The following is a 14,007-nucleotide window of genomic DNA, read 5'->3' as shown; positions in this document are numbered from 1 at the left end:
TAGAGTAGTACTTGTTGTTTGTCATTTCTCCGATCACAAATGCAGACATGGTTTTATGTTTACGCAGCGCAATGCAACGCAACGTGTAAAAAGACAGTATAAGTCATTATAATTAGTAATTATGTCCCCACTGGATGCAACAAATACCTTGTTTATAATGGGTTTTAATGTTTTTGTCTCGTCGCTCCGGCCGGACACGGCATCAACAGTATGTGAGGGGCGTAACATTTCCGTCTCCCGCTTGAGGTATTCGGCCAATCACAATGCACTGGATAGCTGGCCAATCAGAGCACACCTCGCTTTTCAGAACGATGAGCTTTGCAAAAATCGACGCTTTTCAGAAAGGCGGGGCATAGAGGAGAAACAATAATGTACAGTATGTGGAAAATAATGTGTTTTTTTAACTTTAAACCGCATAAACACATTTCATTACACCAAATACACAAAATAATGTTATTTTTAGCAGCATCATATGACCCCTTTAAGCATCAAATCACCATATTAGAATTATTTCTAAAGGATCATGTGACACTGAAGACTGAAGTATGATGCTGAAAATTCAGCTTTACCATATTTTAAAATATTCTTATATTACATTTGATAATATAATTAATAATTTTAATATAAATTAATTAATATAATAATAGAAAGCATTTTTAAATTCTAATATTATTTCATAATATTGTTTTTACTGTATTCTTACTGTATCTTTCGGTGAGCATAAAAAAAACATATTTCAAAAACATTATCGTATGACCCCAAACATTTGAATGGTATATCCTTTTCTGAATCTGTGCATTTACTAAAACAATGCCTAAATGTAAATTTGGTTAACTCTGCTCAATACATTTAAAAAGGTAAACACAAAAACTCTTCTTACATAGGTTAAAAAAGCCTCTGAAAATCTATTGCCCCTAAATTTAAAAGTTAATTTCTGACCTGGTAGTCATGCATTGATTTATAATATCAATATGAAAATGAATTAGACCTAAGAAAAGTGACCTAAGAAATTACCTAAATTACCTAAGAAAAGTGACCTTAGAAAAAGTGAATTAATATTTAGAGAACTATATCACCCTCTAGTGGCTGCAATAAATCCACCCTGCAAATATCCACAGAGATTTTCACAAGTCTTCACAGCAAGCATGATCCATTTGATTAGTTTTATATGGTAATGTACAAATTTATGAACATGACAACACTCATTACAGTAAACTGAACTGACCTTTAACAGAGATATCTTTACACCAAATCTGCTTCCTTTAGGCACTTGACACAATTTACACAATAATTGGTTAATAATAATCTAGGACCAACAAAGAATTACCACATGAGTAAATTATGAGGTGCACCTTTAAACTGCTTTTTAATTTTCCTTTCATCTCCACTTAACTACATACTGAAAACGCCCATAATTATCAGCCGTTGGAAAAACCCCATTAGTCATCCATCTTAACCAGTGCCAATCATCTTCCACACTTACCCGCTGGTCAGCTCATCAGAGCGGGCGTTCTTTGCCAGCACGTCTCCATCACTCATGTAGCCGCTCATTTCCAGCCCCCCACCTGCCAGCTCCAGATCCTCCACCCTGTCTCCCAGCTCCAGGCCACAGAGGGCGCTGCCACGCGCTGCCAGCTGCTTCCGTAGAGGAGCCTGGTACAGATAACGGCCCTGGCCGGACGCCACACCTCCGCTGCGGGACTGATACCCGTTACCAACCGAGGGAGCATCTCCTGCTTGTAGACGGGGGCTGGACTGGCCTATGCGACTGGCCCAGGACAGCGGCGCGGGGCGAGATGCCATGCTGAGGATGCTGCGACTGCTCATTTCAGTAGTAACGCTACCATCAAAAGTGGTCTCCAGTGTGCTGAGAGACAAAGAACATTTAAAATTCACACAAATTCATATATTGACACATTAAAAGTCAATATAAAATCAAATTCATATGACCTTTTAAAGCTAAAATGTACCATGGTATCAATAGTTATACCATGGTATATATCTATAGTTTCTTCAAAAATACCATGTTATTAGTTGTTTTTATTACAGTAGTGGCTTGTACCAAGTTTGACCAACATTTCTAGGCTGTTGTAGTATAGTTAATTCCAGGAAACCACAGTTACTATGGTATTTTTCACCAAATAGAATTCAATTACAATATTTACTTAACTTATAATATGAGGAAAGGTTTTATGCATAGTACTGAGGAATTGTAACCAATATCCTGAAACCTCAGGAAACAAAAATGCCTTGCTGCTCTCATTTTGCCCTAAAATGGACATTTTAAGCAGTTCACAATTACAGCATGATGCCATCATAGCAATGCAGTCTGGGTCAATCAGATGAATAATCAAAAAAGAGGAACAAAGAAGGTTTTAAGAATAGAGATGGAAAGAGCATGGTGGAGCTGGTGGACAGACTCTATTCAATTAGTCATTTACAGTTAAAAGAGTCAAGCTGAGGAAGGAATGGCTACTTGTTATTGTCTCAAAAGATAAAATACTGTGAGAAAAAAGTGTCCTTTTATGGCAGCCTGTGTCTTTGCCAGTTGAATTGGGGAATAATCTGCTTTTTCCCTCACTGTTAAAGCTTCACTGTTCACCAAAGAACCATCTTCTTATCTTAGCCACTTTCTGAAAGTTCTCCTGCTACATCAGACTGTGAAAAGTAAGAAATAGATGCATCTACCTGTGTGTGATTTGCGTCCCCCGCAAACTTGACATGGTCTCTTCTAAATTCTGCCGCAGGTCAGCAATATTTTTGACAGTCCTCAGACGTCTGGTCTCTGGATCTTCACCTGAAAATAGGGCATGAATTTTCACATATATCAGTATTTAAACACTGTTCCACAGTTTGGGTAAGATTTGTTTTTCAAATAAATGCTCTTCTTTTGAATTTTCTGTTCATCAAACAATGCTAACTATTGTTTTCAACACTGACTGCCAATAATAAATGTTTCTTGAGCAACAAATCAGCATATTAAAATAATTTCTGAAGCATCATGTGACAATATGGTGGTGCATAATGGTGCATTGATTATTATAATTACTAAAAGGAAAAGGTCTTAGAATATCAGATGTTTTAAACTTCATCAGATATGAAATGAACAGGTTACCTGACAGGTCCTCAGTAGAAGACTGGTCGATCTTACTGAAGCTACTGGAGTCACTACTACGACATCCAGAGCTTGGGATTGTGCCAATGTTTCCATCTGCCTCATTCTGAGACCTAAAAACACAGGGGTTAAAATTAAAAAAGATGTCATTCATGTACATGCATACACATTTTCTGTGACATTCTAGTCAGCAGAAGTCATGGCCTGACTAAAGGAATCCTTTATGGAAAACAAACACAGGGCAACAGGTCTGTTTCAGAGGAAATACCAGGCAAACGCTTCACAGCTGAGCCTGACGGGGAGTCATACACATGTGAGCACGCATGCACACTTACTACAGCCGTTCACAATGAGTTTTACAGTGGCAGTCTCATAAATCAAATACAAATGTTTTGGCATGAATCCATTTTATTTATCTGTCTATCTGCTATGTGCTACATGCATGCATTAAGATTTCACTAGAGTTTTTTTCAGTACAAATCAATATCATCTTGTGTTATGTTGTTAGTAAGATGCTCTTTAGCATGTTTGTAGCATGATGGTACAGTATGTGATTGTGTTTTGGTTTTGGGTGGTTGTCAGGAGGTTGCTATTCTGCTACTAAGGTCTTGTGAGAGATTTTAAGCAAATTGTACTATACGTTTATTAATATTTAGAATTAGATTTTTATATCTTCAGTATTAATTTCCATTTTAGTTTGCTTTAGCAATTTTTCACTTTATTAGCTTTTTTATTTCAGTTTTAATTCTAGTATTTTTTAGTTTTAGTACTTCAAATTAAACTTATTTTAGTTAGTTGCCAAGATAACATTTCTAACTTTCTTTTTTTTTTCTTCATTTTTTTGGACTGCATTTGTGAGAGAAGAAAATTGAAGCTATTGCTTTTTTTTTTTTTTTTTTGAGTATCAATTTTAGTTAACAGCAAAATACAGATGAAATCACACCTATTTCAAACCACATATCACAGGATTTAAATTAAAAATCAGACTTTGAAAAATCAGAAATGTGTTTCGGTTTGAATAGTCCAGTGTTAGTTTATTATTACAGATATACTGTTTTTATTTTATAACATTTTTATTTAGTGTTTATTTTTGTTTTTAACGTGAGTTTATTTTTATTCGTTTTATTTCTATTTTTATATATTTTATATTTTATTTTAATATTTATTTTTATTTCAGTTTTATTTTTAGTAACTTAGGCACTTCAGCTTATTTTATTTCAGTTTGTTGCCAAAGCAACATACCTAATTTTTTTAAGTTTAAGTTTTTCCGTCTAATATTTATATTTAGTATTATTTCAGCTTTGTTTCAATTAACAAAAACCTTTTTTAATAGTCTAGTTTCAGTTAACAAAAAAACAAAAACAAAACTACTACTTACTGGTCTAAGTCAAAAGACCCCCCCATAATCTCTAGATCTGGCTCGAGTTTCTCCTTTGATCTAAATCTATGTATTTTGGCCTGTTTTATCATCCTCCAGATGAAAATCCCAGGACGAGTCTCACCTGTACATGAAGGGTGCTACGGTGGCTGTGTTGGGGTGGCTGTACTGCTGCTGTGGCTGAGGCAGCTGCACACTGACTGTGTTGCTGGCCGTGGATTGTGTTCCGTTGGCCACCGGGGCGGCGCTGTGGTGTCCTTTCCCCTCGGTGGAAGCCAGGCTGGAAGAGGACGAGGAATGTCGGCTGTCCCGATGAAGTCCCAGACCCCCTCCCAGACGCATACTGCGGGGCATCTCATTGTCTTTACCACCGAGGGGCAACGCTGAACTTTTTACCGCTCCATTTCCAGTGTTTTTACTTCCTGGTTTTGGAATTCCGCTTTGCACAGGGGCGGGGCTATCTTTCTTGGTACCACCCACTTTGCCGCCTTTGGGTATGAAGCTGGCGATCTTGGAGGCTTTCCTGGGCTCTGCCTCGGAGGGAGCAACTCTGCTTGAGGGAACAACTTCCTCCCTAACTTCCTCTTTGATCTCTACCTTTTCGGAGGAAGGGACACACTTTGACCCCTCTTTCCCATTTTTGTCTTTTTCTTTAGCTCGTTCTTTTTCTTTTTCTTTATCTACGGCTTTAGTTGAGGCTTTTTTTGCTGTGAGCGCCCGGCTAAATGTCCGTTGCGCAATGCCCTTTAGCGCAATCTTTGGGCTGCTGGTTGTCATCATAACGGCACTCGATCCGTTTGTGGGCCTGACATTCCCATCCATTTCCTCAGTGGGTTTTGTATTGGAACCAGCCTCGACTCTTTCTAAAACCAAACCGCCATCTTTTCCTCCTGTCAGTGTAACGGCGCTCTCTGCTTGCGTGGATGACTTGGAGCCTCCTTTGCTGTTGAAAAGTTTGAGTTTCTCCAGCATGGACTTCTGAGGCACAGCTTTCGGTGGCGGCTCTGCAGGCACGGGCTCCTTGGCTTGGAGATCTGGTTTGATGGAAAGCACCGTGGAGGTAGCGGTGGAGGTAGCAGTGTGCTTGGTGCTCTGAGATTTGCTTCTCCAGGGTTTGCTACTCGAGTTTGGCTGGGGGATGGCTGATGATGAAGATGAAGATGCCACAGTGCTGGTGCTAACAGAGGTGCAGGCGGACGCCAGGGATGACAGAGTGTGCTCAGTCATGCCGTGTGAGGAGACACTCTCTGATGATTCTGGAGAGGAAATGACATGAGGTGACAGTGAAACACAGCAAAATCAGAGACAGGATAAAACAGTCATGGAGAAAGTTGGACTGCATATGTGAGAGAAGAGCAGTTCATACTCACATTCATATTTGTACCATGAAATCTGAATTTGAATTAAATCAGATTTTGAATCCTCTTAAAACCAGAAAAGTATCTCAGTTTGAATGGTCCAATGTTATTTTAGTGTATACACTATTATATGGTTTGTTCATATTTTGAATTAACATTTCTTTTCTTTCTATTTTTTTATCATTTATTTAACCAGGAAGGTCCCAATGAAATACAATAAGAGTCCTGGTCAAGATGGGCAAAAAAAACATAATATATGAAATACATGAAAACCACACGGCAACTGAACACAATATATATATATATATATATATATAAACATTGTTCTATAAAAATGGACAGGTCAAGAAATGGTTCAGATTCCATGTTTAGTATTTTAGTTTGTTTTGGGTTTTTTATGTGCTTTTTTTCATTTTAATGTTCTTTTTAATATTCTATTTAAGTTCCGTTTATTTTTATTTCAGTTTTAGTAATCTTACTACTTAAACGTAAGTTACATTTACATCTATGCATTTTTGCAGACACACCGCATCGATATGTGTTTGAAATCCAATCAAAATCTCATTTTTGCAAGTGAGTCAAACAGTCTGATCAGATTTCATGTGGTTTTTCATAATTATGGAACACATAACATCATATATGAGAAAGTTTCTTGGCACTGCTCTGACACATACATCATTACTATAGCAACAGATACAACAACAACACTGATGAACAGTCAGTCCTAAAGATCAGATCTGAAAACCAAATAGATGTTGTGGAAAAAAGAACCTGGGAAGCAGGGAAATAACGTCAAAATTAAAGCAAACTGAATCAAAGGCTACGGAAAACAGGAGAAAAGTTTTGAAAGTTTAACCGGAGATGAATATTGAAACTGTTCTCCCTGGCCATAAAAGGCTAGCTACTCCTAAGCTAATGTTATTCTAATAGTAAGCAGCAGACAGCCGACTGAGATCCATTCTAAACTGTTTACACTAACACAGCGAGTAAGACTTTAATGCCCATTCAAACACTGGAGGCCAAATTTAGCTATTGTGCTCTGTGTGACATACACAATCAAAACTTCCTTTAAATAACTGACATGAAATATAAACCATACCAAAACCGAAATGTTAAATAATACATGAAAATCTATAATTAGCCAGTGTTAATTGATTAAATAAACAGACATGCATTCTAGCACAACAGAGTTATAAAAAAGTCCTTGAAAACAAACGGTTAAATCAGCCAAACCTTGCAGAATGCCATGTATTGCTCATATGAAATAGTCTAAAAATGGCAATTATAATCATGGAAAATGTTCCTCTTCACTGCAGTAAAAAAATCTGTTTATAAAAAGCAAAGAAAAACATAAAAATTTAAATGAAATCAGCATGCTATCTGTATCTCATTCACCTGGCAGGTCCATTTGTTAAAGTGCGCTGGTTTCACCGTCAGTCCAGCCTGTAGTGTCTCAGTAGTCGAGGAGCTACACTGCAAATAAAACACTAACTGCAAACAGTTCTCGCACAGAAACCCCGCTGTCCTTCTGTCCAGCCCCCTCCCTCTGAGCCTCTAGATCACTCTCAACACACTCGCTCTGTCAGCCGGCCGGTGGTGCAGACCCAGAAAAAAAGACTGAAGTGCCCAAAAACTCTAAACACAACTCTAAATCATCTGAGCATATAGGCCTACTAATGCTGCACATTACAAATGAGATCAAAAACTATAGGTTTATCCCACTGAGTGCCTAGTCGGAGTGCTGGATATTTCTCACAGATACTTTATGCACCGTTTATTCAGATATATATATCATTTTAAACAGACGGAAATATTATTTGACAATATTAGCTACAAACTTCTGGTAAGCACATGTTAAGACTGAATGTAAAGGTTTTGACTAAAAATCCACTGATTACACTCGAATGTTTTATTATTTTTCAGGTTCAGCGTTTATCTGTATATTTTATTAAACGATCTGACATGGGGGGAAAAACACTGTTCCCATCTCATTCCGTTTGGCATTTAATGAGCGGCACAGAAACAAAGCGGCAATTAGGAAGTGATTAAGGTCCAATTAGCCATGCAAGCCAGAGAGAAGTGGGTCAGACCACTAATGACTTCCAATAGGTAGAGAGAGGAAAGAGAGGGGCCGAGAAGGGGATAGGTCGGAAAAAAGACCTCGGTTATAGAACTGAAAGTTGAGAGAGAGAAAAAGTTGAGCAGTTACTGTCCAGAAACAGACCATATGACAATGAACTGCAAAACTTTGGTCAGAAATAATCTTGCTGTCGCCCTCATGTCATTAGGAAACTCTAGAGCAACTTTCTGCCCTCAGGGTTTGTGGCCCCTCTCAGTTCCTCTTAACGTCCATATTTAAGTGATTATTTCTCCACGGCAGAATAACAGCTATCATTAGTCTCAGATGACCACCCTACGAGAGCCCACCAATAAACACATCATGCCTGTTTCATATTGCACCTTGTCAGTGTTTTTTCTCTCTGTTATTAAATAGTCATCATGTGATTGTAAGATAATTCCAGTTGTTATTGGTCATATTTTTATCTTGTATTCATCATGTAAACATGCCTGATTAGGCTAGTATTTCATTGAAGGGGTCATAGGATGCCCATTTTCCACAAGTTGATATGACTCTTTAGGGCAGGTCTAAGGTAAGAAGCCAGTCCAGTCTGTGCTGAAACGCTATTGTCAATCAAACTATCGTGGGAGGGACCTGTTTTTGTGATGTCACACAGACAGGCATCTGAGATCGGCTCGATTTGAGAAAGGGGTAGTAGATAAAAAAAAAAAACACTGGGTGGATTTTTATCATTATAGGGTGGTTGTGTACACACACTGCCAACACACATTTCAGTTCAAACAACTCGTAAAAGTGCATGTAGCATCCGATGACCTTTTTTAAGCCAATATTATACACAAATACAGCAACTGCTGTAAATAAAGGCTTAAACAGCATATGGACCATAAGGTAATAGTTCACCCAAAAATGAAAATTTTACTCACCCTCATGTTGTTCCAAACCTGTATCATCTTCTTTATTCTTCTTTCTTCATATCCAGTTCAATTGTACTTTTTTGGCCATACAATAGAGGACAAAGGGAACCAATGGGAACTGTTTGGTCACCAACATTCTTTAAAATACCTTTTTTTCCTCCATGTTCCACAGAAGAAAGAAAGTCATACAGATTTGGATCAACATGAAGTTGAGTAAATAATGTTCATTTTTTGGGTAGACTATCCCTTTAATGAAAAAATTATGTTATGTATAAAAACATTTCTCAAAATAAAATAAAATAAAATAAAAACTGCTGCTTTAAAATGAAATCAAACTGCATAAAATTACCACTATACAAATACTACTTTTTACAGCACTGAATTTAAATTTACTTATCGGTCTAGAAAATTGATTTCAAACTCTGAAAACATAAAAGGCGATTTTTTTCTTGCCTGCTTTAAAATTTTAAACCTTTAAATCTTCTTTCTAGCCCACTCTTGACTCGCGTCATCTCAGAACAGGCTTATGTCTGTTTCAACAGTGTCAGAATGATGGCACACACACAGAAGAGTTGTGCTCCTTTGCTCTGTGATTCACAATCTCCCTCTGCTTTGCATTAAGCAGGTCACACGCAAAATAACAGAGCTAAATGCATTATGGGAGAGTCGGTCGGCTGACACCATTTACTAACTTTCACAAGACCAAAACATCTGAACTCTTCAACTGCACACAAGTCTGATATTAAAAGTCAGATTATTCAAAAAAAAATATTCTTAAAAAGTGAACATGGGCATGCAGTTTGCAAAGTCTACCATTAGAAGAACCTGCTTTGAATTTTTCTTTAAAATGCTTTGCTCATTTAGAAATATGTACAAACATACAGTGGAAAATACACTGAACAAAATTATAAACGCAACACTTTTGTTTTTGCCCCCATTTTTCATGAGCTGAACTCAAAGATCTAAGACTTTTTCTATGTACACAAAAGGCCTATTTCTCTCAAATATTGTTCACAAATCTGTCTAAATCTGTGTTAGTGAGCACTTCTCCTTTGCCGAGATAATCCATCCACCTCACAGGTGTGGCATATCAAGATGATGATTAGACAGCATGATTATTGCACAGGTGTGCCTTAGACTGGCCACAATAAAAGGCCACTCTAAAATGTGCAGTTGTACTGTATTGGGGGGTCCGGGGGCTGTCCCTGACCTCCTCTGATGTTAATAAAGCTTGCATATGGATCCGCACGTCTCACGTCTTCTCAGCCCCGTAACATCAGCATCTTGATATGCCACACCTGTGAGGTTGATGGATTATCTCGGCAAAGGAGAAGTGCTCACTAACACAGATTTAGACAGATTTGTGAACAATATTTGAGAGAAATAGGCCTTTTGTGTACATAGAAAAAGTCTTAGATCTTTGAGTTCAGCTCATGAAAAATGGGGGCAAAAACAATAGTGTTGCGTTTATAATTTTGTTCAGTGTAGAAAAACAGGACAGATTGCCTAAAGCATGACACTGTGGAAACCTTCGTCTTTCCGTGTCTCTTTCACTGCCACCACATTCTCAGGGCCAAAACACACTAATTGGAGCTCAATTAATGCAGAAACTTCCTACACTTCGCTCACTCTGCTTTCAAAGCTAGTACCACACACACACACACACGTACGGCACATTTGCAACATCTTTGAAACATCTCAGCTAGGGGTTGTGTGACTAGCTTCATTCAAGGTCATTATAAGCAGTTATTTCCAGCACTGACTGCTACATTAACTACTCCAAACTCAGCACAGCTCCGTCACAGAGCACAGAAATGTAGTTGGCACATTTTAACACAGTGACCGCTTAAAGTCAACATGAACTCAGAACTGACCCAGTTTATCTTATGGTGTGTAATTCATCAATGCATGTTATTCCAGAAAATGTTTAAAATGCAATACCTTCCTGTAGAAAGTCCGCTTTTGTTTTCTGTTGACTTCACCTATGCCATCTGGGCTACTGGATAATGCTAACCAAGCGGCAAATTTTAGATCTAGACATTGTTCTTGTAAATGCACAAATGATAAATGGCATACAGTACCATTCAAAAGTTCAGGGTTGGCAATAATTTTTTTTTTAATGTTTTTGAAGTCTCACTAAGGCTGCATTTATGTGATCTAAAATACAGTAAAAACTGGAATACTGTGAAATATTCGTACAATTTAAAAGAACTTTTTTCTATTTGAATACATTTTAAAATGTTATTTATTACTGTGATGGCAAAGCTGAATTTTACAGTCCTCAGTGTCACATGATCTTTCAGAAATCATTTTAATATACTAATTTGCTGCTCAACATTTTATTTCTTATTATTATCCATGTTGAAATCAGCTAAGCTGCTTATTATTTTTTCAGGATTCTTTGATGAACAGAAAGTTCAAAAGAATATGTTTTACTATGACTTCAATTTCAATTTAATGCATCTTTGCTGAATAAATGTATTAACATTGATTAAAAAAATTATAATAATTTGAAAACGTAGCGTACATGCACACAGCCCACAGAGTAAATAAAGACTAGCTCCATAGCTTTTACTTAAAATGGAGAAGACTGCTCCATTACTGTTCAAAATACAAATGACAAAAGACATTTAATTTGGAGAAAGAAACAAATCATAAACGTACCTCATTCATATCACAAATCTTGCCATACATAACTAAAACATGAGACACAGTTTTCTTCTAGTCCATCTGAAACTATCTTTTTTTATTATCTAATTTTTCTTTAAACATTGCCAGGGGCTGTAGCTAGTCAGCATTTTTTGAATAAATAAAATACAGAAAATAGGTTCATTTGCCTAGGCATGATACAATCACAGATAATATAAACTGGAAGGACTCTGTAGAGACAAGCTTGTTCAAATCTGTCAGAGAGAAACTGTTTTACATTCACACGCCAGCTGCCACACAAATGCTCTTTAATTAAATCCTGACCTGCCATTTTCTGATGAGATTATGAGTAATGTTTCGATTCAGAGGTCACTTCACTTTAAAGACTGTGACGTTGGCTTTACCTTTGGCCTGAGCTGCTGCTGCAGGTTTGGCTTTATCGCTGAACACCTGACTGCGGCGATTCCCTGCTGAACTGATGGACCCTCGAGGAGAACTCTCACTGCCCGCAGTGGGCATCCTCGAGGTGGGGCCAGGTAATCTGTGAGAGAGCAAAAAATATTAACAACAACATTCATACATTTTCTGAAGATAATGTGCGTGCTCCTTGTCAGTGCAGAACCCGTGCTCAGGTGTTGTTGGTGTTTGCCAGAGGATTGCGATGGGGCTGCTAATGCATTCTGAGTGGTTGCTAGATGGTTGCTTAATGCCTAAAGAGTTTATATATATATATATACTGAATGTTTGTGCCTTTCTCAGGGTCTCTTGCTCTATAATCAGCCTTATTCAATTCATTCCTAGTTAATGAATCTGAAGAAAAAAAATCATCTCCTCTCCCCAGCAGCAAAAACTCTTTAAATTGCTTTGGTGCACTTTTTTATTTACCCAAAGTGACGGAGGATCTGTTCAGTGCATCAGTAGTGAATCCCTCCAGCATAACCGCTTAGCTAGCAAATAGTACATTGTGCTTCTGAGTAATGCAACAATAAATAACCCTTAACAATGTATTTATTTCCACAAAACTGGTGCATTTTAAAAAGAAAATATTTTTATCAAGCATTGTGTGCCTTGTTTAAGGTTTAGATAATTAGTTTAACACCACAGCTTTGTGCAGATGCTGACCGGGGAAAGAATAGAATAGAAAATATTTAGTATTATATATCTATACATACTATAAATTTCAAAATCTATTATAAATATTTAATATTAAAAAAGCACATCTTAAAACTGAAATGTACAGGAGTCTAAACCAATCCTAAATCTAACATATTCTAAAAAGACGTAATATATTGACTTAAAAAAGAAACATATCAATAAAAACCCTGTAAACGCCTCTATGATGAAGATTTGTGATTCTAATGTGACATTTCTCCATCAGTCCTTTAAGGCCTCATGATTGACACACAAATAGACTAATCTCACCTAACAATCAAGTCTAGGTAAATGTCATGTCAATGTCATGTCAAATACAGGAACATCTGTCGTGACCTATGCTAATCACATTGCTGTCTATTGTGTGGCCTTGACATTTTCTCATAAGTATGGAAAATAGTAATGTGGTAGAGGGATATTTTCCTCTCTCTTTATTTTCCTGCTCACCTAAAGTACATCTCATATCTGTGGAAGGCTTATCTGCAATTATAACTATCTACCATTAGATGGCAACATTGTGTCACATGTTGCCAAAAACGAATGGTGGAATATTAAAGATTGGGCTGATATTTAAACTGGGAATTTTAAATAAGGTGACTCATCGTATTTTTAGTGTAGTTATCTGAAACGCATTACACCTTTGCATTTGATTTCAAATGCATTTACACAGCACTTGGTGACTGAAGGCACGAACACATCATTCACTGAAACCAAAATTACAACCTCAACCTTTCTGTCACACACCACAATTAATAATTAATTTACTCAAACACAGAGCAGTTATTTTAAAGTTATCACAGCTCACTGAGCAGACATTTCCACCGGGACATGTTTTTGGGTAACATCACCTGACAGAGTCCACATATTCTGTCTGGCCGGATATATTCAAGGAAAAGTTCACCAAGACAGGTCATTATTTTCTTCTTTATATTTAGAATAAATCTAGTTTATCCATCTATTTAATAGATGTATCTATCTAACAATATATATGTTACATAGATATCTATTAAATATATACATGCATTACAAAGTTATTCATAATCCCTTATCAATTGCATTCTGTTATATACTTTCTTTACTAACTGTAACCACAGTTAAAATACTTTATAATACTTTGCTTTATAATACCCATAAAAATAATTTAATATATACATTCAAATGCACATAAATTACCTGCACATGCATTAAATAGTGTAGTGCACTATTGACAACATAATACAACACATGATAAAACACCTGAAATATGGTGTTGGCCATGTGTTTTAATGCAGTATATTTTTTTAAGTTATAGCCTAACTGTTGTTACAGTTATTTATGAAAATATAAGGCGTCATTAATGTAAGAATGAATATTTTATAATG

General features: G+C 36.9%; 1 protein-coding gene across 1 annotated transcript in view; it reads right to left on the bottom strand.

Moving 5' to 3' along the window:
• Positions 1–14,007, bottom strand: part of LOC107746189 (neuron navigator 2-like) — a 220,775-nt gene that overhangs the window by 51,105 nt on the left and 155,663 nt on the right. Inside the window, 5 exon segments of the mRNA XM_016560341.1 lie at positions 1,484–1,867; positions 2,689–2,797; positions 3,116–3,228; positions 4,618–5,749; positions 11,899–12,035. Coding sequence (XP_016415827.1) covers positions 1,484–1,867; positions 2,689–2,797; positions 3,116–3,228; positions 4,618–5,749; positions 11,899–12,035 — 1,875 coding nt within the window.

This window comes from Sinocyclocheilus rhinocerous, unplaced genomic scaffold (genome assembly GCF_001515625.1).
Source record: "Sinocyclocheilus rhinocerous isolate Xijiao unplaced genomic scaffold, SAMN03320098_v1.1 scaffold1002, whole genome shotgun sequence".
Classification (NCBI taxonomy): Eukaryota; Metazoa; Chordata; class Actinopteri; order Cypriniformes; family Cyprinidae; genus Sinocyclocheilus; species Sinocyclocheilus rhinocerous.
This window is presented reverse-complemented; position numbering and strand designations above follow the sequence as displayed.